Source organism: Gnatocerus cornutus, chromosome 2, assembly GCF_029298725.1.
Source record: "Gnatocerus cornutus isolate USDA-ARS CGAHR chromosome 2, icGnaCorn1.1, whole genome shotgun sequence".
NCBI classification, from domain to species: Eukaryota; Metazoa; Arthropoda; class Insecta; order Coleoptera; family Tenebrionidae; genus Gnatocerus; species Gnatocerus cornutus.
The window spans coordinates 13,438,928-13,465,905 of record NC_142234.1 but is presented as its reverse complement, the minus strand read 5'-3'; the positions used below and the strand labels follow the sequence as shown (position 1 = coordinate 13,465,905).

The window sequence follows — 26,978 nt, the reverse complement described above, 5'->3', positions numbered from 1 at the left end:
GCAAGTTTTGTCGTAAGTGACAGATTTATTATGGACATGACAATAAAGCTACAACACACTTAACTAAAAGTAAAATTGCGTTTTCACTTTCCCAATTGGTGCATATTTGTAATCTTGTGGCGCACTTGTTAACTAAAATTGGTTGTAAATGCAAAATGGGTTAATAAAACTAAACTAAAAATATAGTAAGTACGACTTCTTTGGCTCCTTCATCCACTGTGTAATTTTGAAAATATCCTCTTATCCGAACAGAGTGAACGGTGCAAAAATAAATCTAAAGAACTGTAGAAAGAACTGAAAGAAAATCTTAGGGTAAAGTTTTTAATACAACCCTAACTCCTAGCTGTGGTTGCATTACCGAAAATATATTTTCTCCAAATCTTATAATAGCTCCCATGAAATTTGCGATACTTTGTAAACCTTCTGATCCACCAGTTATTCCTTGGGACAGTGCTTGGATAAAGTTGTCTATAATGTTAAAGTAAGGCTGTAATCCACCCTGAGCCATAGTACTGGCTACTAAACCTAGCAACACAAACAGTAACAGCTGCAAGAAAAATATTATTCTCGATGCAAAATTAAACTAGAATCACCGACGGTTTTCGACATTGCTTGGAAAGTGCATGAGAACTAAAACTCCCGTATTAGAACTTGCGTTTAAGAAGTCTTTAAGACACAGTAACGTATTGATATGACATGAACGTCCTTTCAGAATGGCATGTTTATTGCGCACGTAGAGAAAAAATCATTATCACTTTGAAATTAGTGGGAGAAATAATAAAATAAAATAGTCTGAGAAGTCATATTTTGTATTTAAAAAGAAACTAAAAATGCAACTACAGTATTTTAAAAACGAATCCACTAATTAAGATTCTCTCTTTCGGTTGTAATTGGATTGCGTCTTAAAAGGTTTATTCTTGCTCTTCTAGAAGTCCTGTTAAATGGAAAAATAATTCTAATGATCACATCGCTAATGCGACGTACAGCTCTCTAAAATAAAAAACCTCTTGATAAAAAAATTTAGCAAAGAATTCTTACTTGAGTCGTGTTGGTAAAATAATTCGTAACATTTACAAACATCCTACCCACACTTTGAATATTTTTCCCCACATCTGACATCGCTTGAGAAAAATATCTCTCAACTCGTCCTGCAGCATTACAAGCTACACGTAGACCATTTTGTTGATAAGAGTTCTGTACCGAGCATAGGAACAATGCAATTAGGAAAATTGCGCTCTGTAAATAAAATAGAATTTGTTTATTTAAGCACAGAATGGAACAAAAAATGTAACTAACTGGCTTCGGCATTCTGAAACGTAAAATCGATTCTGCGAAATGACTAAAATGCTTTGTTGGTGTATTTATTTATTACTGTTTTCCTGACATTTGAATTAAATATGCGCCATTGTCAGTTTGTGATAAAGAGTATTTTATGTTCTAGGGCGACAGTTTAAACTGGTGAATTTATTATTAATAAGTTATCTTAATTGGGAACAGTCATTTGAAGAGGGTGGGTGGAGCGTTGGCGGCAATTTTAGCCTTAAACTTGATTGGAAAATTGAATTGAAAATTCAAACTGATAGTCATATTTATTGATACATAAATAAATTAATAGAATAAATCAAATTTTTTTTTTGTTCCAGTTCTTTACTACCATCACCTTATTCTTAAATTCATGCGCATCCATTGTTTGAACAAATTTTATTTTTTTTTTATTTTATTATTCTCACTCTTCTGGTGGGCCTAGGGGACGATCTGCGTCGGTTGAAGGGAAATAGCAATCTTATTATTAAATTTGAGAGCCGTTGAGTTGCGTTCTAAAAAACTGCATTTTTAGAGAACGTACTAAAATTCATACATACTTCAGCGTTGTTGCCCAAGTATTGACCGAAATTTGCTGCTACCCTCGTTGCATTCCGCACATTTTGTCCCATAAATGACAGGGCTTGTCTTATTTCCGATTGAAGATCTCGTGCAGCTTGGCAAGTCGCCTGAAGACCGTCTTGCTGTAAAGATTTCTGTCCAAAAGCCAAAAGTAGAAAAAGGCATAAGGATACTCGCTGAAATTAATTTCTTTATGGTTGGAAATTTCGGAAAATATTAACTAACGAGGAGTTTGTCCATTTTGAACGCACGGTCGATTCTATATATGGACACAATAACGGAAAAACAGACCGTCAGCTCGTTTATTTATCAGTGCTGGAGTGACATTTTAAATTAAATATGCACCATAAATTGATGGTAAAATATAATTTGTGTTCCCTTTCGGACATTAAATGTGGAACATGTATTATAAATGGTTTTTAAATAGGAGGTTTTTTATTTATTGTGTGTTGGTGGTTCGGACGGTAAGGTTCTCGCTTTAGTACGGAATTATAGTTCTTCCTTTTCTCAGGAACGCCACCGTAAATTCGATCTTTCTCTTGTAAGATTCAGTGACGGTCATTGCAGGCGCCTTGTCCAACCCATTCCACGTTTAAACTATTTTCCCGGTTGTAAAATCTCAAAAATGCGACCATCCCGAGCTCCCGCTGTCTCCCTCCGACATCATTATTACCTCCTCGATCTTTCCAGGTGTTTTATAACTTAAAACGAAGCTGCTTCTTCGTAAAGAGATGAATAATTCAAGAACAATGATTCCAAAACCGTCGTTATAATCTGCGGCGCTTACGTTTAGTGCACGTCTTCTATTACCCAGATTGCGATTCTCGATGGCCACTGTTAATAATTCAGAAGTGGGATTCCGTGGCATCTGCCGGCAGATGACGGCAGGATCTTCCACAGAGCTATATCCTGTTGTACCCGGACGTTTCCGGTGAACCGGAACCAGTGACCGGAACCCATCGATACACTGTGATGTATTTACTGCTCGATCGCCGCATACAGGATGCAAAGGGTGTATGTGCGAATGAAGGCAGCCGGGTGCAATGGACAGGGTTGTCGCGTATTCATCGATTTATCATGCTGCATCGACTGGAATATTACTGAATTTGTTGATAAAGGGCGAAAAAGGTACGTGTTATTGTGATTTTGTGCGATAGTCCTCACTGCACTTTATGTACGGCATAAAACCAGTCGTAAAGTAGACATTAAAAATGCCATAAATGTGACCAGAAAACGGGGACATCGTGGATAAGCAATCGAAAATGGGACTATTAACACGGTCCTACAATAACTGTCTTTTTTCATCTTTTATGAGACTTCATTATCTGATACCATCTAAATAATTCTTATTCGATGTATTCAAAGTTTTTTTTCTCTGAAAAACAAACAAGTTCTATCGTAGTGCCTTAAACTTACAGTTTGCTCCAGTTTTTCGATGCATCTTGTCAGTATCCAGAAAAATTAATTTTACGGCGCCTTAAACTTTTACGGTTGATGATACGTACCAAAAAGTCGTCTACTGTAAGTTCATCACTTCGGGCATACCATAATCTCTACAAATAAGCAAAGCTTTGAGAAAATGTGCACTTAATTTCCGTCTAGCTTCACTGCATTTTATTGATTTACTCGATTAACCGCCTTTCTAGTAATTTTCTCCAAAACTTAAGAAAATGGAGCGTAATTACTTCATTTTTTTGACTTGAGAAAATGGAAGCTTTAAATGTCTGAATCATAATCATAACTACAAGTAAGTAGAAGAAAAAACTGCTCGTTGAGCGTTAGAAAGACTGTAATGTTATTTCCACTTACAGTAAAATGGAAAAGATCTTCGAGCACCTGATAGCTTTCTCTTTTTGCTGACATGATAGCACGAAATTATCGTTAAGCTTTGTCTTAAATTTTACACCAGGTACTGATGGCTTCGGTGTTTAAGTAATTTGCAGAATTGTTGAAACCAGCTTAGAGTCTCATCTACCTAAATAATTAAGCTTGTCTACTCCGATGCAGAGGTAAATATTCGATAAGGTAAATATTTGACCAATTTGTGGTACATCGCAAAGCTGCGGTTGTTCATGTTTTGATGCTTGATTCTCATCATTATCTCCGCCCTTCGATAATTGATCAGGCACGAGTTGCTACTGATATGTTTTTAATGACAATTTGAGATTCATTATTTAGGGGAAGTTTGGGCATAACGTAGGAGCTAATTTACGCTTTAATATGTCTGGAGGGTAAGTAAAAGTGTTCTGCATAGCGTCATCGTATTTTCACTATGCATGGTAGGTACAACAGTTGAAACAATTTCCCTAATGTTAGTTTCTTTGATGTTAATGCCGCTAATTTCCTTCTCATGAGAGATCCACCGCAATGAAAATTTAATAAAAACCTTAACAAGGTATTTCCCGATCTTCCGTTAGTTTTTTATCTTTGAGAATGTGTGATCAAGTGGCGTGTTACGTGCTACAGTTCGTTCGTTCTTTTTCTTCCAGCGTTAAACGTGTGCCCGTTGGGTCCTATAACACTTGCACATTACCTACCTTAACGCCAAACTTTACTCCCTCAGCAAACAGTCGTTTGTCTAAATCGCCATCATTCAATTTCTTGCGGCGCAGCTGTACGATGACTTGATAAGATGACGAATGGAGTAAGGTCGCGGTCGGTGGTCCAGCCTTGCGACGTCAATTAATCAGCGTCGCGACGACGTCCGACATTAAGCGACAGGGCTGTAACCTTTGCAGTGCAAGAAACCAAGCTGTCTCGCTAATAGACCCGCTGACACATTTATCAATATGTCTGGTACCGTGGAGAGACACTTCGCGGTAAACACACCTAAGAGTACAAATATTAAATGCCAGAGAGCAGAGTGATTGATAGAGGGGTTGAACAACGGGGGAGTGAAATGACTAATTCTTTTCCAAAGTTATTAATCAAAATTATAAAATTGAAACTTAGAGATAAAGTGGGGAAAAGCGTTTTTTGTTTTCATCTGATTAGTCGTGGATTTCTTTCTTTGCTATCAATGCACGAGTCGCTGACTTTGGGTTAAACAAACAGGGACGATTTGCCTGGTGTTTCCTCTTTGATTATCTCAAGCATGATAAATACTTCGCTTACCCTCTGTATTTAACTTGAACTTAACCTAAACAAACTTGCTGATAGCGCCCAATCAAATTTTGTAACCGTACGGTTTTACTTTTTTCATCTTCATCAAGTCCAGGTGTTGTATTTCGCACTAAAATCTGTATAATTTACTGCAAATTAGAGTTGTGGCATTGTTTCGTTCTCATATAATTAAACATTAAATAAACAGAGTTTCAGTGCGTCTCGACAACATTCATAAAATTGCAGAGTAGTCCGAGTTACACTCGTGCACTCGAGTTACATTTGCTTCCTGTTCACATTTCTATGGGTAGATCGGAGTACGATAAAGCAGTTATGTACAAGGGGTGAGGTGGAGGAGGTTAACCGTTACCAACATAATTTAAAACAGAATTTTACGTTGCAGTCAAAAGGCTTTTGTACTTGCCATTCGAGTACGAAGGATTTGCAGATTGCCGTTTTATTATTTCATACTTACAGAGTGGCTCTTGTGCCATGAAAGTAAATACAAATAGAGTTGCCGATGAAAACTTAAGAGGAATATTGCGTGTTACCGTCTCGTCTATCTTCGCTATAGGAAAAACGTAACATGCTATTAAAAACACTTTCAGTTCATGACTTTGTTTATGTACTAGAAATTTAGCTGCAAATGCACAATAGAGACACCCATAGGTTTGCGTTTTTAGGAACGATAAACTATTTTTAGAAAAGTTGCAACCTTTACTTACCTTCATCAATTTTTATTAATGCAAAATTTAACCTTAATTTGCAACTGCACTCATATGAGTTGCTTTAGTGCTCACAACAAAATCAAATAAAGTACACTGAAGCAATTTCATCAAAATGCCGACCAAAAGCAATTTAATATAGAGATGCATTAATTTTGGCTAATGTGATCACTCTGTAGTATAAAATGTAATACATCTGTGATACAGTGCGTTAATGTGTGTGATCATTGGTCGTTCCGGATTTTGAAGCAGTGAAACAGGAGTTTATCCTCCGTGTAAATGTGATCATTGCAATATCGATTTCGTTCAAAAAGAGGATTTATTTCTACAAACCAACCACATTAGTAAATTGGCAAATATCCGCAGTTACCTTCATCTAGCGTTTCAATAGCCCGTAGAATTTCCCTCATAAAAATAAAGTTCGACAAAGCCACAAAAAATAAAATATCTTTGTTTCGCAACCTCTTGCACCAAAAGAACCTTATTTACAGCAATTAACTAGCGACGATTTTTGCCCCTGAAAAATTCTGCATTTAACGAGTCTGTCACAAATTTCAACTCACTCAGATTTTGTTATTAAAATCTACCCCCACGGATGCAAAAATCTTTTATTTTCAATTAATTCGCGATGTCATTTAGTAAGAGCTCTGAGGACATGCAACCGTGGAAACTCACATCAGCATAAAGCCTGGCAAAGTTTTTATCCGTACAAATGCGACGTCACTGTTGTAAGGACTTAATAAATGAAACAGTGTAATCTGCGATGGTGCCGTCGTTGCAACGCAAAAGCATAATGCACTTGATGGAGGAAACAATCTCATACTAAATGAACTAAACTGCTTAATTCTCAGCAATCTGGCTGAGACTGCGGTTTGCTTGATGACGACGCAGCACATGTGTTTGCTTCCGTCGGCGAATTAAGTTAGATTTTAAAAAACGATGTGCAGAAATGGTGGAGGCGCCGGGATAGACATTTAACTTGTTTGTCGGAATTAGATCTGAATGTAATTATTGCAGTTCTGATGCAACCGATAATTTGTAGATATGTGGTTGCAATGTTATGCAGTCGGACTTTAGAATAGCATCGATCTGTTTAGAAGTCGTGATTAGGCTTACCAATAAGGCAACATATGTCATCACACGGTGCATCTCATAAACGAAAGGCAACTGGAAAAAATATTTGTCGCTACCTCACTGTCTCTTGTTTACTTCTTTTGTTTATTGTACTTCATATGCTACTTTTGCTAAACAAGAAATGGCAGAAATTCCCCTAACTATATGTGAATCACTTCAAATTACCGCTATCTTTTTTTTTGCTCTTGTTCATTTCAAGAACAAAAGACATACACTTCAAACTTCGAGCAACGTCTTGTATAACAGTAGAAAAGCAGAGAGCAGCTCCAATTCAATTTACATGAATAAAACTCGCGTTAAGTGGCGAATCGTAGAACGGCACTAATTGGCTTCAAACCAGGGGAAAATTTCAGGTCTTGAGGCGTGATCTCAGTTGCCCCTCAAATCTACCATGCATCTCTAACTGGCTGTTGATGTAAATTAAATAAATGAGGAATATTGAGCGGACGAAAATTTGTTGTTTTAAGCGTCTTGAAATGGAAACGTGGTTCGTTTTATTTGGTTTATTTTGGTAATCCGTCCAGAGATATTTTTTGACAACACACCGACTTGAAAAAGAAGAAATCTGCAATCGCTGTTTCAGTATTTGATTCAATAGAGTTAATCAATTTTACGTCGATTGTTAAATAGTTTATCCGTCATTTGAAGATGTAACACTGCCCATCAAACGTCGATTGAAATATCTAAATTAAATTATTAATCTGCTTTCTACTCGAATGTCAGTCAACCAGGTAAACGACCAATAAATTTGTCAGTATTCTCAAATTCAGAGAGAACACTGTTAAATTAATTAAAGAAATAATGGTGGATGCGCCGGAATAACTTTTAGAAGTCGTAGTGCACCGTTGTTAAAGTTTACGATTGTCCATAGTCTACAACCATTGCATACATAATTTATAGTACCATTTCGAAAAGGAAATGTCCCGTCGGAATGTTCACCTAAAGCAATTGCTAAACAACATTACGTTTGATCTATCTGTAATGCAATAACGAAGACGACCTTTGATGGTTCGGCCAGTCACACTATCCAGGCCAACGGTAGTTTAGACACCACTCATTACCCACTAATTAGGCCATCATTTGGCGTCAGCTACGTGTATTGCATGAGATAGTTTGCGAACTTCAACACAGCCGTTTTCTATTACAATTGCAAATGCAACAAAATTACTTGAGTTGTATTGCGGTTTGCAGTGCACTCAAAAGACTTACATCAAAGTTGCAGATGAGGTTAGGATTAAGCCGAGTTAGTCCGAGACAACATTGTCGACTCCACCAACTGAATTAAGAGATTTCAGGAGAGTTGAGAATACAATGTTTTTATAGCACGCGTTATACCAAGTCGACATGAAGTTTGATGCTAAAGTTTTCTTCTCAGACGCTCGGGCTCCTGTTAAGTAATATCTTCCAGCGGAGACATTCTGCACGTTTATTAACCGGACTCTGATCCTTTGAGATTCGTCGTAGTTCGAAGTTTGCTTAGTTGCGACCTTCACCAAGAGAACGTATTTGTCTTTGCGCGTAAACAGTTAAAAGCCTTTGGACCTGACGACCTAAAATTTATTCCTGGATAAACGAGCAGTCAGCAAAATTTATGCTTTTCTGAAAGAGCAATAAATTAAAAGGCTCTAAGAAATTAACTCAAGGTTTTTGCACTCAGAAAAATGATTGAAATAAATAAATAATACAAGAAAGTAAGACCTTTAACGCAAACTACAAGCGGCGTCTTCTGTCCGTGTCCATAGAATGCCGCTTCCGTGGTGTGAAATTAAATTCCAGTGCCAAGACGTTCGCACCGTTGCAGTCGTCCTTTTTGTCTCAGCTCAGAGGCGTATCTTTCGTTCTATATAACTTTTGATAACTCTTTTGGATGCTTTTAAAAAAAATAACAAAACCTACACTCGAAACTTTTAGTTTGAAGCAGTCATACCTAGAATTTTAAAGCCGGGCTAATATAGATTTTTCAACCGAGTATGTCATATTCTCTCCGCCTCTGTCCTAACTCTACAGAATGAGGCCATCCAAAGGTCGAGGGGCGGCAAAGGCAACCGCTTACGGTTACTAACTTTAATTACGGAGGTGTCGCTAAATTCCTATACACAACCGTCTCCCTCACCTGTCCAAAATGTGTTCTCAAGATAATGCGAACGTACTACAACGAGATTTTCAGCAACTTTGGACTCTGGAAATAATTAATTACTTTGATTGCCACATTGTCACGTTAATCCTAATTCGAAGCAGAGAAATAAATGCAGAGGTTAGAAGAGATTTTAGGGGAGAAAAAAGTGACGCAAAGAAAAACGGGCTAATTGGAAAAATTCCCGGTAAAAAGTATCAAAAACTAAAGCGAATGGCAGGATTTTAAAATTCGTGTTTATCGGTACATAAAGTGGCTTATTCAAAATGTGGCGTGGTTGATGGTATTGTATACGAATACTTTCTAAAGTCGGAATATTATATACAATATCGTGTTTGGAACATAAACAATATTAAGGGAAATTACAAAGCAATTACATGTGCTGGCTGCTTCAAAGTACTTTAAATGCAGCAAAGTCCTCCTAACTTACACAAAGCCCGACCCTGCCACGTCTCAACTTGCATTTTAAACTGCAATAATAAATTTACAACGGACTGTTAAGTACACCCCCACCAGTAAATCCCTTTAATTTGCCTTTGTTACTAGGGACGATATCTCCATTTAACGTCGGCCATATCTCACTTTTGATGTTAGTGTATATTAAGAGCGGACGACCCGAATAAAACACCCCTTTTTTCGTGCAACACCCTGTCGTCGAGTTTTTCACTCCCGGGTATATCGGGAGTGGAATCACAATAAAATATAACTTTTATCTGTTGGCGTCGTCTTATTCTTGGCTGTTTTTACAACATCGTAAAAATACACGTTCTGCTTGTAGATAAATCGGCTAGATAAGCGTCTCCGGGCGTACCTGAAATTTAATTAAAATTTTCCTTCGAGATATAAATTTTCGTTGTGGAGCGGCGCGATCTAATTGTGCCGAATTATTTTTAACAGTGGAAGTTGGCGCGACTTTCGTCATAAAGGCCGATGTGATGGTGCAAGTTTTGCCAACTCAATAGACGGACTTCATTTCGGAGTTTAGTGCCGCCAATAAGAAATCAAATGGAAATGCTAAATTGTTGTTTTAAGCTATCGCCGATAATAAATCTTTAATCTAACTTGATCTTGCGAAAGCAAATTTACTTTAAAGTTATACTGCGATCGAACTCCCGAATATTAGATTTATGGCACTCCATGCTCGTTTGAATCCCCACACAAACTTCTTTAACTTAAAATCTTGTACCGCTATGACTTTCCTTCGCTGTAAACGACGAGTTTAAAAAGTTAGTGTGACTTACTCCTAAAAATGAGTTTGGAAAGAAGTTTCAATTTCATGCAAACATATTAAGAATGATATTGTCTGGAAGCGCTCCTTTAGTGGCTTTTCTCGAGCATTCTTCAAGTGGGATATATATTACTGCGTCATGTTTGGTAGGCGCATATTAAACTACGTGGACTTGCAACCGAAAGATATTTCATCTTGAAGTGGATAACTGGAACAAATCAAAACCCTCGACGCAACTTTACATAAAGGAACAATATGTTATTAAAAATCATTTCTCGCGGAACCGAAGATTTTTATTAGAAAAGTTCGAAGTCATTTCCATTTGTGTTTTATTACTTCTGTCCCAATTCGTATTCCCTTAATCGAACTTTTTATTCCGTCCTTCTTATTTTAAACACCATCTTTTGCAGCCGGCCCTGCTTTAATCCACAAGATTGGAGCCAAAACGTGCCCATCATGTGAGAAATTGAACCTCGCAAAACTCCGTTTTCATACGTCGACAAATTTAATTAAATAATCCTGATATATCAACCTTGCCTATTAGACCTAAGCTGACTTGAATAGATCCGCGCTTTTAAACGGATTAGTCCCATTTCATCATCTATTTCCAATTTAAACTTATCAAAACTAGATGACTGAAGATAACGCACCGCACTTCATTCGGTTTGAGCCACCCGACGTAAAAACAATCAAGTAAACGCCGCGCCGTGTAATAGTGAGGAAGTTTTACCTGTAGTTTGACCTCGTTAGAAGAGAAATGTGATCTTTGCTCTTCTTAAGTAAGAATGTAAAAAAATCGAGATCGATTACAAAAATTAATAAATAGCGGAGTTTCGAACAGGGCTTGGGGAGTTCTCAATTAACGGTAATCCGACGCTGACTAATTTATGTGCATGAACTGGTAAGTTTCAATGTAATTAAAACTTTGTTGGATACATTTTATTGTCTGTTTTAATTAAAATGACAGCTATTTATCCTGGATGGATACAGTGCGTAGTGAAAGTCAACCAATTAACAATTTACCAAATTTCCCTCAAAGTGTCAGAATGAGGTTTATTTAAGCTTTCAGCAGCGCTGTTAATACGTACATTAAGAAGTCAACAAAAACACGAAAATATAATGATCCAACAATATTTTTAGAAGAGTAAATTCTCTAAGAGGCGCTTGAAAACTTTCTCCAAATTCCACAACGTGACGGGAATAAAATTATTTCAGTACTATATTTATAAATTTTTTGCATCTAATGTGAAATTTGGACTGGAATGTTGTCATCAAGATCAAAGTTTGCCTCGACTTCGCCGACTTTATCGCTGTCTATAATTCCGGAAGTAGTAATTATAGAAATGCTTAGCAGTAGTCTGTGTAATTAAAGCGTTAGTATACAGTCGCTGAAACGCTTTCAATAAAATTTCAGCGATCGTGAAAAGCTCCATGTTGGTTTCCTCTTTAAACACTTGGGTAATAACGCATGGTTTATTAGTGACAAGAGCACACCCTCATCTGAGCATATTAACAGTAAACTCAACAAACTGGAATAATGATCATCATAATGGAGATTGCCGAAAGCGAGTTAAGTTGATGACATTTTGTAAAGCGAAGCGAAATATTAGTAATATTTAGGCGGTAAATTATTGTCACTCATAACTCCGAAAAACGAACATAATTTCATTTTAAATTTAATGGAAGATTACGTTTCCCCGCACCGCGATAACAAAATGGAACCTGATCGGTTTTACGATAGGAACTGATTAGATTTCGTTTTGGCTTGTTCGCCTATAAATTTCCATTTAACGAGCCGCCACTTCGAGTACAAAATGGTGGTGTGCTGTACAATTCTTATTCTAAAATTTAACGTCACCCTTAAAGCGACCAATAAATTTTTGCATGGTTCAGATCGTAAAACATTTTATATCAGCAATTCACTATTAGTTACAAGAAAAAATTTATTCCAGTTTTTGGTCCATATTTTTATGGAACTATATAAAATTCGCTTATGTGGCTTAAGTGACAAAAATTTATGCAAAGGCGGGATGAAAAACGGGACGGCGCATGCAAAGACATCCATAAATCATCAGAGCGTTAGAAATATAAAATGACTAATGAAAAATATACGTCGACGAAAAACACTGGATTTCATCGTGAAAGAAACGAATCCATTGGGATGCACTTCTGCAGATCCGACGCACCAGAAAAAAGGCGAACAGTGTAATTTTGACATGACTAAACACTTGTCGTTTTGTAGGAAAGGAAGCATATATTTCTGAAACATAAATACAACAGTACTCAACAAAAGTGCAAGGATGAGCATAGAGCACTTTTACTGCCTCGGAGCTTTACTTTTACACTACTTATTTATGGCCTTCCTGCTCCCTCTGCATGGATTTTCGATGTGTTTTTTTGACACATACTGGTATAATTTAACGATTTTAATTTAAACACTAAGGGGTCGATTTCAAGTGTGACTTGAGTTACTGCAAATCCTATTTGCAACATTGCAACGCCAATCACATTGCTCATACCTTGGCAACGGTTGCAAATTTGCGTTAACGCAGTGACTTGAAATCGACCCGAAAGAATGCTATAGAACACACTTTAAGGACATTGGCGTTATTTCGTTTACCGGAAACGTGTTTAAGTAGCTACAGCTTACGCTCCGAGTTTCCGGTCTCTCAAGTTGGTACAGTCCTCATGACATCATAACTTTGCTATCTCCAAACGTGTAATATACAGGTGATGCAAACACACTATTAGCACTTAGTTCGAATAGTTCAGCAAATAGTTACTCTCTTGTGAATTGTTAGTATCCTTACTATAATCCATGAAATGCCTGCAAAGTGTCTAACAGTTCTGTGTAATATCATCTTTAGCTGTTCGCTCCGAGTCATTTGTCAAGCTTGTATTGCCATTTGGTAATTAGGAACAAAGGGCATGGGCCCCTCTTTTTTCATTAATGTTAAAAACAAATGATCATTACAGCTTTAATTAAATTTTTGGTAGTCGGCGCCAATCCCTTCGGAAATCATTTAAGATGATCCATGCCGAGAAAGAGTTGTTGAAGTTTCCTTAATTACAAAAATTAATAATCTCGAGTAATTTAACCATTCATAGTCCGAGGGTTGGGAAAAATCTCAGAAGACTGCACTGCGTACATTGTGTATTACCCAACATCCTCGCATTTTATTTTGTTGTCCATTAGACACCCCCTCACTTCCATTGTTGCTCACCGGTATTGTCTTAGTCCACATAAAGAATTTCAAGCGCGTTTACCCTCCCTCTGCAAATTCAGCTGGAATAAAAAATATTTCAAGGCGATTACATGGCACGGAAAAAGCGGGCAAGCTAAAGTTGATTCGAAAAATAACGCGCCACTGTAGTCATTCTCTTTTTTCGTCGAGATTAAAAGTGTAGTGCTAGATAATATTAAAAATTTCATTACTGTCCTCAAACGTATCGGGTAAAGTCCCGGCAGCAATCTCCGCGAGAAACTGTACACCTTGCATATTCACGAGATCATTCCAGATGAGACATGGAGGAAGAAGCGAGAGACGGTGATGTGTCGTCTACGATCAGGACGGGTGAAGGGCTAATGCAATGCATATGTTGTTTTCCAGAATCCATTTATACCGGTAGAATGGAACATGTTCGGTTAAGTGCACAGTAGAGTTGGTACTAGCTTAAGAACTAAACCAGATTCTGTTATTCCAGTGCGGTGCTTTTGGCGGTGACCGCGATTAAGCGGTTTTCCAAGCTGATTTTCTTTGAAATGATACCTTGCAAGGACTGTTTTTATTTGATCTCAAAATACTTCTTGCCTGTTAATTTGTCATGTTTATTCGACCCACCTCTTTGTTTGCCAAATCACCTATACAGCAAAAGTGGAAATACCTCCACTCGCTCTACCGCGCTGACATCCATCACTTGTATTATTCTTTAGAAAACCTTCAACAAAAATGATTTCTTTTTCACTTCTAATCCAGTAAAGCTCTCCTACGTGATCCACTCCTGGCCATAACATAAGAACCATTTCATTTCGCCCTCGCATGTTTGTTATACGATTTAGCTTGGGGCTGTACGAAGTGCTTTCCCTGCCACGGTAGCAATGGACCCCCGGATGCCTCCGGTGACGTATTTGTGAAAGACAGGTCATCGCAAGCCACTTATTCTCTTCTTCCAATATATCTCTCTGTCGTGTTTTGTATACATTGGCTCTGGACGACACGGTCAACAAAAACCTGTCGTACTTAGTTGGGGGAAGTACAGTGCAAACAAATGGGGCCGAAAGTGGATGATCTGATTAGTTTGGCGCATTGCCAATACGTGGACACGTTGTCGTATTTTATCACAATAGCCCGAAGCTCTTTGACGGAACGACGTAGTTAAAAAAGTTTTCACCGCTTAAAGGATCAATGTATTTTTTCTTAAATAAAGCGAAACCGGTCTGGTGAGGAAGCAGTTTGAAAATTACCGTGATAAGAATAAGTAGCTTCCGTTCCATTAAACTTTAATAAGGTGGACGATATCAAGTTTATTTTTATGGATCAGTTCGTTACGGCCGCATAATTATTGAAAATCAAATATCAGTTCAATTCCAGTGCTGCGGCTTTCCAAACACGTTGGTCAAATAAATTAACAAATGATGAAAACAGCGTCGTCGAGTTCCGCTCTCATCAAAAAGTCACATTGCCGACGAAATTTGTTTACTCTTTTTAATGAATCCTATTGAAATTTGAAAACTGTTTTTCACCATTTAGTTCCATCGCGTAGACACTGTTCAAACTCAAATTCCTCCACAATGAACTGTCAAAAAATATCCTCGTCAGTGTAGCATGCAGATCCGTGTTTTCACATTCGTCGTTTCCACAAAAGCATTAAACTGTAAATGGAAACTTTTCATACTTGCTTGAAATAGGTCAACCGTTGCCGAATTTCGGACTAAATAAACCGAATTCTGGTTCCGTTTAACATGTGCTCTCGCAGCGATTGTCCGCGTCGACTTAATGAAAGCTCCTCCAACAATGCAAAATGGACATCCAGATGACGAGAATGACCCGAACAGATCGAACGCATTGTTTCCACGATTATTAGTTAAAACAAAAAGAGATTGGGGAGAAAAAACGAGAGCTGTTTGATCACGATCCGATTAATGCCACTGAAAAGAGTCAATTTTCCGGATTGGGAAAATCGAATCGGAAAGATCTGTGGGTACTCATGTGACGCCCGAGATTCATATGTTGTTGGGCGTATCTCTTTTAAAATCAGTTATTTAAGCGAGTACGTTTCTAAAAGTCTATTATAAAGGATCAAAGGTGTGAACATTTCACAAATCTGTTCTAAAGCGTCCCCTTGCAATTATTCATAACTGTTTCCAGTGCCAGAAAAAAGAAGCACAATAACACTCAGCTATGATTTAAAATGCCCTAATTCACCCCAGTCATAAACGTAAAGAAACCCATCATTTCAACGTGTTGACATCACTTAAATCAAAAGGATTTACAACCCTGAAGCGGAATGGTGTCGCGTTTTTAATTAAAACGCCTCCCGTATTCTGGAGCTTAGGTGACTGGATGGAAATGGTGATCGTGACATAATTGGATTGTGCTCTCAGACACACATTCAGAATGGTCTGCAAAGTGGTGTAAGAGAAACGGACTTGATGACTTCATTTTGTCGTTAAACACCGGGTATCAGAGGATATTCGCGGCCATTCCAATTATGCGCCCACCAAGGAAGATCATGAATCTTCGTTTAATCGTCTGCAGACGGACACGGGCCGTTGAGCTACCACCGCCGTCACTTCAGATACCAGGGCGCGCTTTATTAATCGCCCTCATTTGACGGCACGTGCTGGGAAATTATTCGGGAGTTTAGGGTGCAAAAGACAGTTCGGAGGTGGATCATGGACAATCACAGGGAAAATTAGTGGAGGCGGGACTATTAGAAGCAATTAGGGAAAAAAAGAGGACGTGGATGGACATTGTCAGCAAATCGACGGAGGATCAACATTAAATGCAGGAAGCGGTCCTGGACACGTTTGATCGGAAATGATTAGGAACTGATTCAACTGACGGAAGTTACTGATTTTTTGGATAATATGTCTTGAAGCAGTGCTCACAATTCTAGGAATATAAAAATTGACGAAAATTTCTAGACTGTTAAGATTTAATAAACAATATACATAATTACCTTTTTTAGCTTCTTTTTAAACCGCCCTTTTCCATTCAAAAACGATTAGTCACTTCGTATTGACACAGATTGTCGCCAAAGAGGTGGAGGAGATGATTTATAAATAAGGCTGGGCGTTTTGCGAATGTTAGAAGCAAAAAACGAATTCACGGATGAGGGAGCCTCCAGCCATTTGTATTCATATACAAAATAAAGAATTGAAATAGGGGATTTTCTCATGTTGTCTCAACATTTAATTTTGCCAACAAGGTATTTATTATTAGTCACAATTTGACAGAAATTGGGTGTTTTTTAAACGCGCTGCATAAATAACCTCCGGCTGATTGTCGACGTATTTAAAACGATTTTAAAAAAATAAGAGCAGGTATGGCAACCCCGTATAAAAGAAAGCAAAACTCCCTATTTCGGTGAATAGCTCGTATTATTTTTGTTAACGGATGCCAGCATTATTTTAATCATAATAATTCCATGTTTCCATGCTTGCATATTTCAGGAGTAAGAACATTTGAATAATATTTATTTTGATAGCATCTACGTTCCGAGAAGCCATTACGATTTCGTGCTTGTATTGAAGCTTTCGATAACAACACTTCGTGTCGATAATAATGTTTGCACAAATCCACCGAGATTTTCAGCTTCATTATAGGCAAACACTATGATTAAAGATCTACAATTAACACTAATTTATAACTAGTGGTTGTTCAATGAACCGTGCGGTTTCTTGCCATGAAATTGGGCGTTGATCGAACACTTTGCACCCATTCCAGGCGCCTGCTGATGATTGATTAACTTTACGTAACTCACGCCATTTTGCAACTAGTACTTGCGACATTTCAAATAAATTATTTTCGCACTATTTTAACTGCAGTACATTTCAATAATAGAAATGAATTTATATGCGCTCTCACACTTCCCAATAACAAACTTTCAAACGTCACTACCAGAAATTAGAACTAAAATTACCGATCAAACACGAGCGTAATTTATAATTACCAGTTAATTGAAATTCTGCATAGATCTCAAATTGTAATTAATACTTTTGTTTCAGTCAAACCCACGGACGTGATTTTGAGCTACAATAATAAAGAAGTAAACGAATCATCGAATTTAGAGGAGAAAAATGAAGGCGATGAAGTGGTGCTGTCGTGTAAAGCTCCAGGAGGAAAGCCGATACCTACAGTTTCGTGGTATAATGGCACCCAGCTTATGAACAGAGGTGAGTTTTTTATGTACGAGCAGTCTAGAGGGAGTAATGCAAAAGTTCATCGTATTAAAACTTCCGTGTTTGAAAAGTTTTGACCTAAACAAATTTAAAATATATTTTAATATGTATGATACACCGGAGGCCATTTACGATAATAAAAATTTTAATAAATGTAATTTTTGGAATAATTTGATACGAGAGAAATATGAGATAAGTACCTACTCAGCGCTTTTTCTTTGCTTTTATACAATTTTTATTTTTAAAATCGCATTTTTTTAAATGTACGGTTTTATTTGTCTTTTTTGTCAGGATTGAAAAGAAAGCAATTGTGTTAGGGTCCAGCGCCCCGTGGCGCAAAACAAAAACATTCGCCTCAAGTTCTAAATTTAATTCATTAAGCACCTAAAAGACGCAGCATTCGTTTTAATTTCAACCCAGCGAGTAAACTTTGACAAGAAAAACTAATTAAAAACACGTAAAAACCGAAAAGTTGAAAACCAAAAAGCATTCCAAGTTTGTGCCTTAATGAAGAAAATTTTGACAGGAACCGTCACGAGCGATGAAAAAAAGCGGAGACGTCGCTAATACTATTAGGAAAAGTTTAAATCGAATAAGAAAATTACACGGTACGTTTCAACATTTTTCAAAGCTGATAAATATTGCAATTTAACGCGAGCTTTTAATGGAGCATTTATATGAGTACATGATTAAATTAATGGATTAAAAGTGAAAAAGTGTAACGATAATGGCGGTCGTTTTTTGGAAGTGTTGCGCGTATAAACGCTGAAACATGGGCTGGAACGTACTTTGTTTATTTCAGGGAGTGCTGAAATATCATTACCGATTCGGTATCTCTAGCCATTAGGGATAATCTTAAAATCGTATATTCTGGCAGAATGTGGCGGAATGTGATTGTGGCGAAATAGAAACTGTAAATAAGAAGGAAGTTAGCTTGTGAGGAAGGAAAATCGGGAAGACCATGACCATAAAGCTAACTGACAATTATCTCCCTCCGATCTAACCTTTTCAAAAGGGGTCTGCTCTCTAAAGCTGCACTTCTTCCGGGCGGAAATTGGTTTATTACACCGGCCGCATAAATTTTTATTAGTCGTAATTACCGCGAGCGCGCGAATTGAGATGATTTAACATCGTTGCAGCACATTCCAGAGAAATCCAGAGGATTTGGTTCTATACATCCTGCTATCGATTAACACCGCTATAATTTAGGTTGTCCGGACCTTAACAATTTTTGGGTTAAGCCCTTACGTGATTCACGGAAAATTATAACACGCCCCAGATATCGGCTCCAAATTGTCGGTTATGAGCCTCGGAGGTGCAGAACGTGCCCTCCCCGAATTGCCCCATATCCGTCCCTCCAACTCTAGAAATCCGAACGAGATCTGCCGACTTTATAGAGAATTTGATCTTGCGGTTGTGGCGTCGGCTGTTCTCGATCGATATAAATGAATTAGCCGTAAAACAACAGCGATTTGTGGTTTAATCTTACACGTATTTAGTGAATTTATGGCCCGTGCACCGCCTACCGCTTACTCGGGCCCTTTTGTCCGCCTAGACCGCACCAAATTCAGTTAGTACAGCCGAGCGAGAAATTTATAACCAGCTCCCGATTACAATACACAGTTAAACGGAAATACGAGATTAAACTGCTTGATTTGGCGCCGTTTTTTCAACGGTCCCCTTTCAACTAATCACCGCCAGGACAAGCAAGAACAAAGGGATTTCGAGTGGTTGGGGTGCCGTAAAGGCGATTCTACAACAGGCAAATTAGAGCTGAGTTCTGCAAAGAAAGGGATGCTGGAAAAGGTTCCCAAACTAGACAGCAAACGTGAAGGACAATTGCGAAAATTAAATTTTTATTGTTCCTGATGGCAGATAAATTCCTTTCTGACACATAACGAGGTTTCAAGCAGCAAGTTTATTGTAAATATTTATCTATCGCATTTTAATGATGTAACAAACATTTGTAAAGAACTCAAGTTGTTGAATCCACAAATCCTCAGCGGAGATTTTCTCACAAATGCAATAAAATCGAAGAAAAAAATTTGACGTGAAATCGGATTCACAGTTAAGCCGAATTAAACTCCGCACCTTTTTATTGTTGAATATGAGTGATAAAAGGCGACAAGTTTCCCCGGGAAACTCGCATTGAACATGGATTTAGATTCTGTTAACAATTATATCGTATTGTCACGTTGGCCGAAAAAATCAAAAGTCTCGCTTGTAACAATAACAATTTTATTGTGCACTATGAACACTCTCGTACTTCACAATTACAACACTTTTCAGGATTTCCAAATACTAGACTATCTACAATCCTATCACTACTCCCCTATATACAGATATTCCCCTACCACTAGCCTAATGCTGGAGCGCTGCGAGAATATTCGGGAGTTCCGCGTATGAATAAGAATTATTCCACGAATCGCTCGCTCTAGAGCAGAGCGGAACGTTCCAGCGCTGGCGCTCGAAGCTTCCAGAATCTTCTCGTAACACTGCCCCCCTCTTAGTTCTGATCGTCCCGATCAGACCAAACACCTGATTCTCCGTGATATTTACAAAGTCTATTTAGATGAACCACTTTCATCTTTGAACGGGCGCTGCGTTGGATCCGATACACCACGTCGTTGATCCGCTTGATCACCTTATACGGTCCCTCCCATGTAGGTGTCAACTTCGGAGATAGGCCCTTCTTTCGTCGAGGGTTGAATAACCACACCAAGTCTCCTTCGTTGAATCCTTCATGATTAGCCGTCACATTATATCGGGACCGCATTCTGTCACTAGCAATTTTGATCCTCTGCCTCACAAGGTGGTGTGTATCCAGTAGGGTTTCCCTCAGGTTGTCGACGAATTCCGGTACTTCCCTTCGCTCCGCCCCAGGCGAACCAAGCAGAAGATCACAAGGGAGACGCAGCTCTCTTCCAAACACAATCTTCGCTGGTGTTTCTCCCGTGGTTTCATGAATGGCAGCTCTGTAGGCCATCATAAACAAGGGCAGTCGACGATCCCAATCCCTCTGGTGCTCTTCCACTACCTTGGACAGATGTTCCTCCATCGTCTGATTGAATCTCTCGACCATGCCGTCGGATTGCGGGTGCAAGGGTGTGGTTCGAGTCTTCCTAATTCCCAGCAGCTTACACATCTCTTGAAAAACGCCAGACTCAAAATTCCTTCCTTGATCGGAATGCATTTCGAGTGGAACTCCAAACCTGCTGAAGAAATTATCCACTAGGACTCGAGCTACTGTAGTGGCTTCTTGGTTGGGAAGGGCATACGCTTCCGGCCATTTACTGAAATAATCCTGCACAACCAAGATGTACTTGTTGCCGTCATCAGTTTTTGGAAATGGCCCGGCCACATCTAGAGCGATTCTCTCGAACGGGGCTCCCACGTTGTATTGTTTCATGCCTCCTTTAGTTCGCGTTCGAGGTCCCTTGCTCGCCCCACAAACTGAACATCTCCTACACCATCGTTCGACATCTTCCCGGCAGCCAACCCAGTAATACCGCTGCCTAATCTTACTTAAGGTTTTGTTCACTCCGAAGTGAGCGCCTGATGTTCCGTCATGGACCTCCTTGAGTACTTGGGGAACTCTATTCTTGGGCACTAGTAACTGGGAGGTTACTTTCTTCCCGTCTGCGCTTTCCCAAGCCCTTTTCAGTACCCCATTTTCTACTCGCAGTGAGTCCCACTGCGCCCACATCGCCTTCAACCCTGGACTCTTTTCCGAGACATCTTCCCAACGCGGCCTTCCATTATCCGCTTCCTTCCACTCCAGCAGTGGCCCAATTTCCTGGTCCGCCTGTTGATCCTTCCGAAGATTCTCCGTAGTCCAGTCATCATCACAACCGATAACCATCCTGTTTATCGGCAATGGCCCTTCAATCTTCGCGCACTGCTTGCAATCCTTGCAAGGTCTTCTAGAGAGAGCGTCAGCGTTATTGTGTTGCTTTCCTGGTCGATGTTTGATTTTGAAGTGGTATTGCTGCAGCCGCTCAATCCACCTAGCCACTTGTCCTTCGGCGTCTTTCATCTGTAGTAACCACGTGAGGGCAGCATGATCAGTCCTTATCAAGAACTCGTGGCCAAACAAGTATTTGTGGAAATGCTCTACAGATTTTACAACGGCCAGCAATTCCTTTCTTGTAGCGCAGTAATTTCTCTCTTGCTTGCTCAACACTTTGCTGTAATACTCGATCACTCTCTCTTCTCCATCCTGCACCTGCGATAACACCGCTCCAATGCCGATGTTACTGGCATCTGTGTCCAAGACGAACTTTCCACGAGTCCTGGGGTAGCTCAAAATCGGGCTAGTGCACAAAGCTAACTTCAGCCGCTTGAAACTGCTTTCGCAGTCTGATGTCCAGTTGAATGATGCCTTTGCTTCCGTTAGTTTGTGCAGAGGTGCAGCAATGTTGGCGAAACCTTCTACAAACCGCCGATAATACGTGCAAAGTCCAATAAAACTTCTCACATCGTGCTTGTCCTTGGGCCTGGGCCATTCCTTAATCGCCTGAATCTTATCTTCGCAGGTCTTGATTCCTTCAGATGACACCGTATGCCCCAGAAACTCCACTTTCTTCCGAAATAGATGGCACTTTTTCGGATTAAGTTTCAAATTGGCACCCCTAAACCGGTCTACCACTTCTTGAAGGTTCTTCAGGTGTTCATCGAAGTTTTTACCCATGACCATAACGTCGTCTAAATAAACCAGACAAGTTTTCCACGTCAATCCACGCAACACACATTCCATTAGTCTTTCGAATGTAGCGGGTGCATTGCAAAGCCCAAAAGGCATAACCGTAAAGTGGTACAAGCCACTTCCCGTGGAAAACGCTGTCTTCTCCTTGTCTTCGGGATGAAGTCCCACTTGCCAATATCCACTCTTCAGGTCTAAGGTTGAGAACCACGTCGACCCCGACAGAGTTGTGAGAGTGTCGTCAATCCGGGGTAATGGAAAACTGTCTTTCTTGGTAACATCGTTGAGTTTTCGGTAATCCACACAGAATCTTGTACTACCGTCTTTCTTGGTTACAAGCACAACCGGCGAAGACCAAGGACTGTTGGATTCTTCAATAATCCCTTCTTCTTGCATGGATTTTACCAACTGTTCGGCCTGCTCTTGCTTCGCCCACGGTAACCTTCTCGGTGCCTGTCTGATGGGTTGATGGTCGCCCGTATTGATTCTGTGTTGAACGATGTTCGTTCTTCCTAATGGTTCATTCTCAACGGCGAACACGTCCTTATTCTTCTTGATGAAAGCCTGCGCTTTAAGAGCCTCTTCTTCAGAAAGGTCACTCGTGTCTACCTCCAGCTTTAACTTTTTCACGGTCTTCACGTTTTTCTTTGATGGCTGTGCGTCACTTATTCTGGAGATCGGAACACACACAGCAACTAGTTCGCCCTTCTTGATCGTGACTGGAGTAGGGTTGATATTCGCCACCCGCACAGGTATTTCTTTCGTCACTTTTACTAGTGTCTTTCCAACAAGAATTGGTTTTGTCATGTCTCTAGTTGGTTCAATCATTCCAACGCAGCTCCCAAAGTTACTTCCTAAACGCACACTTATCACTTTCTCGCTGTTCCCATCCACACAAGTATTTTCACAGGCGAACGCTTTCACTCCATCTTCTTTTACTTCTGGGGTCGATAACACAAAGCTTTCGGTTCCAATCTTGAGGATCTTCTCGTTGTGATTAAAGGAAATCCCATGTCGTCCAATAACATCCATTCCCAGGATCATCTCATCCTCAATTCCTGCCACCAGCACCCGATGCCGAAACTTCATACCTCCCAACTGGACCGTGACCTCTGCCTCGGCACTTACTGTGGCGACATCTCCCGTGACTGTTTTTAAAATAGCACTCGTTGTTTCCAGAGATGTCCTGTTGTCCAACATGTCCTTTCTCACAAGGGAAACCATGGCTCCGGTGTCGACCGTCATCTTCACTTTTCTCCCATTCACACTTCCTTCAATTATCAAACTCTCAAAATTCCTCTTCAAACGCATAACGGAAATAACTTTGGGGCTTGTGCTCTCCCCAGCCAGTGTGTGCCCCTTGACACTGCTGGGCTTTAGTTTTCCGACTGCTGAGGACGTGACTGGGGACCGTTCTGGTCGTTCCTAAGAACAACCCTACAGTCACGTTTAAAATGGCCTGGTTTTCCGCAACGATAGCAGGTCTGGCTAGTTCGCTGCTTCAGTGCCATCCGTAGCTCCCTGTTTTCCTTGAGGATGTCGTTTAGCTCGGCTTTCGTGACGAAAGCGGTAGGTGTTGCCTCTTCTTCGTCAATACCCACACCTCGAATTCGTCGGTAATCGGGGACGTTCACAGAGCTCTTGAAAACGGCTTCCACCTCTAGAGCGCGCACCAGAGCTTCTTTTGCGGAGTGATAGCTGCCCAGTCGGACCGTTCTTTGTATTTCTGGATCTCGAATCCCTTGCAGGAACGTATCCACAGCTAGTTGTTCCACAAAATTCGCCGGAGCCGAAGGGTAGGCGAGCAAAACAAGGCGCTTGACGCTTGCCTCAAATTCCTGCAGAGACTCTCCAGTTCTCTGCCGCCGCGTCTTGAGCTCTGAGACGTATACTTGCTGCAGGTGTTGGTTTCCAAATCTGGCCTCTAACGCTGCCATCAGCTGGTCGTACCGCTCTTTGTCTCGACCTGGAATTGTCTCTAGCAAGTCCAGAGCCGCCCCTCTCAAGGAAACTATCAGAAATGAGGATTTTTCTTCTTCCGACCATCCATTTTGTTTGGCCGCCACTTCGAATTGCAGCTTGTAATTATCCAGTGAAGTCGACCCATCGTAAGTCGGGGGTTTCATTTCTTTCGTTGTGGTCAGGCCGGTCCTATTTGGAACTTGACGCCTTAAGCGCAGTAACTCGTCTTCCACCTGCTGTTTGAATCGCTCCAAATCTTTCACTTCCTCTTTGACGCCTTGTAGTTCTCCCTCAACGCCTCCTAACCGCTCTGTTACCTCTTTTTGAATTTCGTCGACTTTAACCATAATAGTTACGTTCATGTTTTGTTCCATATCTTTAAGCTGGTTCAAGATTTCTGCATTCTCTCTTTGTCTTCTTTCTTCCTCTTCTAGTTTTTCTCTTTGTCTTCTTTCTTCCTCTTCTAGTTTCTCTCTTTGTCTTCTTTCTTCCTCTTCTAGTTTCTCTCTTTGTCTTCTTTCTTCCTCTTCTAGTTTCTCTCTTTGTCTTCTTTCTTCCTCTTCTAGTTTCTCTTTTTGTCTTCCTTCTTCTTCTTTTTGTCTTCTTTCTTCTGTTTCATGTTTTTCATTTTGTCTTCGTTCTTCTTCTTCCAGTTTTTCTCTTTGTCTTTTTTCTTCTAAATTCGTAATCAATTTTTGTTGTGTGTCCATTTTCGCCATCATCGAAGCCATCAATTCTTGCAGCGCCTCCATTTCTGCGGCTTGCTGTCTGGTTTGAACAGGCATAAAAATTGTCCACAATCAAGTAACAATGTCACAGTCCGGTAATGTCACGAATTTTCCGATCGAAAATTCCAGAATTTTCTCGATCACAATGCTGGACGGGATCCCACTTTCTGACACCAGTTGTCACGTTGGCCGAAAAAAATCAAAAGTCTCGCTTGTAACAATAACAATTTTATTGTGCACTATGAACACTCTCGTACTTCACAATTACAACACTTTTCAGGATTTCCAAATACTAGACTATCTACAATCCTATCACTACTCCCCTATATACAGATATTCCCCTACCACTAGCCTAATGCTGGAGCGCTGCGAGAATATTCGGGAGTTCCGCGTATGAATAAGAATTATTCCACGAATCGCTCGCTCTAGAGCAGAGCGGAACGTTCCAGCGCTGGCGCTCGAAGCTTCCAGAATCTTCTCGTAACAGTATCAAAAATAGAAGCAATTTACAAGACGTGGGGCCAGTTTACATGTCATATTTCAACATGACATTAATGGACCCTGGTCCGGTTTACAGATTTAATGAGAATAAATATTTAAATATTTAATCTCATTTAATTATTCAATTTGGCGTCTGTAAACCGGACCATGGTGTAACCACGTGTAGCTAAGCTCCATCCTGGCTTCATTATTAGCAGCCCCATCACCCAAATAAACCCAACAGTCTATTAACTGAAATTAATTGAAACCCACCTCTTTTGTCTACATTAAATAAAAGCGCAAACAAAAGTTTTAATAAATTTACCCTTTTACCGGTATTTGCTAAGCGGGTACGTGCACTTTCTCCCCAAATTCTGTAAATATTTGAGATTTAATCTCTTCCGGTGGCTCATAACGATGAAAAAACCAGTCCACGAATTCACATAAAAAGTACGTGCAGCTTAGCCTTCATCTACTTTTCCTGTCAAGTCTGCTATATTAATAAACACATCAAAATGCGTGCGAGAACGCGTAACTTTAATACTGTAAAGCCCTGGAACTCGGACCATCAAAAATTCGTGTATTCGGCAAAGGTACAAGTTGAAATAAAGTTGAAACTCGAAAGGGTGTCCGGTTAATAAGTACAGGAAATCTGGTTAGAAACTTCCTCCATAAATACGTCAGGAGGTAAAGCTGACCGTTAATTTGGAATTGAACCGAGGTCATCTTAAGCGAGGTCATGTTAATTCGGTTTAAGTTGTGGACGGTTTACTCAGGATAACAGCGTTTCATGGTAGATTGGCGGTGAGCACACTGAGGAACGAGCTGAGGAAATGAAAACAAAAATTATAGAATTTTCTCGGAGTTATTTGTCAAAGCTTGAGTCCTTGGATTTTGCGTTGCAGCTCTCTTGTCTCGGTACGGAAAGCTCATTGCGCCCGGAGTGCGCGTTCCTCTTTCACGCCGTTTTCCCCTAATGACGCCACTGACGTTCCACTTAGGCCCAATAACTTCATCGTCTAACAGACGGCGTTTATCGGCCAAGATGATCTTATAGTTCCTTCGACAGGCTTTGATTCGCCATAAATTGAGTCATAAATTTACCACAGAATTTATTGAGTGGGAAATACTACGCACGAAAGGATAGATCACTGCCTAAGATTACTGATTGCATGATGTCAGATAATTGCCACATAAACCAATCTCAGCGATGAATTAGAAGAAATAAAACACATGAACAACGGAAATGAGATTTTTTGCGCCACATAAATAACCACTCGAACAAATAACTATTTTGGATAATTCCGGTGGTCTGCGCGTGGCAGCTCTTTTTACTGGCTTTTTATGACATCTTGATATGGGAAATTGCAGTCGGAGCGATAAAAACGACCTTAAGAACGAGGAAATGACAAGGACTCTGATGAATTTCTCTCCGGATTTTCCGATAACAATGGAGCAGGCAAAAACGTAATAACTTAAAAACTAATGTTCGCA

The 26,978-nt window shown here is 39.8% G+C and overlaps 3 protein-coding genes across 5 annotated transcripts in view; 1 reads left to right on the top strand and 2 right to left on the bottom strand.

The window, feature by feature from the left end:
* nrm (neuromusculin) overlaps window positions 1-26,978 on the top strand; it is a 176,618-nt gene that overhangs the window by 121,289 nt on the left and 28,351 nt on the right. For all 3 annotated transcript variants that reach the window (XM_088031039.1, XM_088031036.1, XM_088031037.1), the window contains exon 4: window positions 17,439-17,606. In XM_088031039.1, coding sequence (XP_087887165.1) covers window positions 17,439-17,606 — 168 coding nt within the window. The remainder of the gene's footprint in view (window positions 1-17,438; window positions 17,607-26,978) is intronic.
* Window positions 862-1,321, bottom strand: LOC148179242 (uncharacterized). The gene is made up of 3 exons (XM_088031403.1): window positions 1,297-1,321; window positions 1,039-1,236; window positions 862-990 (listed from the first exon to the last, which is right to left on the bottom strand). Exons 1-3 carry the CDS (start codon window positions 1,306-1,308, stop codon window positions 862-864), a joined length of 339 nt encoding a protein of 112 aa, XP_087887529.1. The 5' UTR covers window positions 1,309-1,321.
* Window positions 1,644-2,190, bottom strand: LOC148179241 (uncharacterized). The gene is made up of 3 exons (XM_088031041.1): window positions 2,110-2,190; window positions 1,863-2,060; window positions 1,644-1,817 (listed from the first exon to the last, which is right to left on the bottom strand). Exons 1-3 carry the CDS (start codon window positions 2,122-2,124, stop codon window positions 1,713-1,715), a joined length of 318 nt encoding a protein of 105 aa, XP_087887167.1. The 5' UTR covers window positions 2,125-2,190; the 3' UTR covers window positions 1,644-1,712.

Coding starts and splice junctions, on each gene's coding strand:
- LOC148179242 (XM_088031403.1), bottom strand. Junction 991..1,038: donor ATTTTACCAACACGACTCAA/GTAAGAATTCTT, acceptor TTTTTATTTTAG/AGAGCTGTACGTCGCATTAG.
- LOC148179241 (XM_088031041.1), bottom strand. Junction 1,818..1,862: donor ACTTGGGCAACAACGCTGAA/GTATGTATGAAT, acceptor GCAGTTTTTTAG/AACGCAACTCAACGGCTCTC.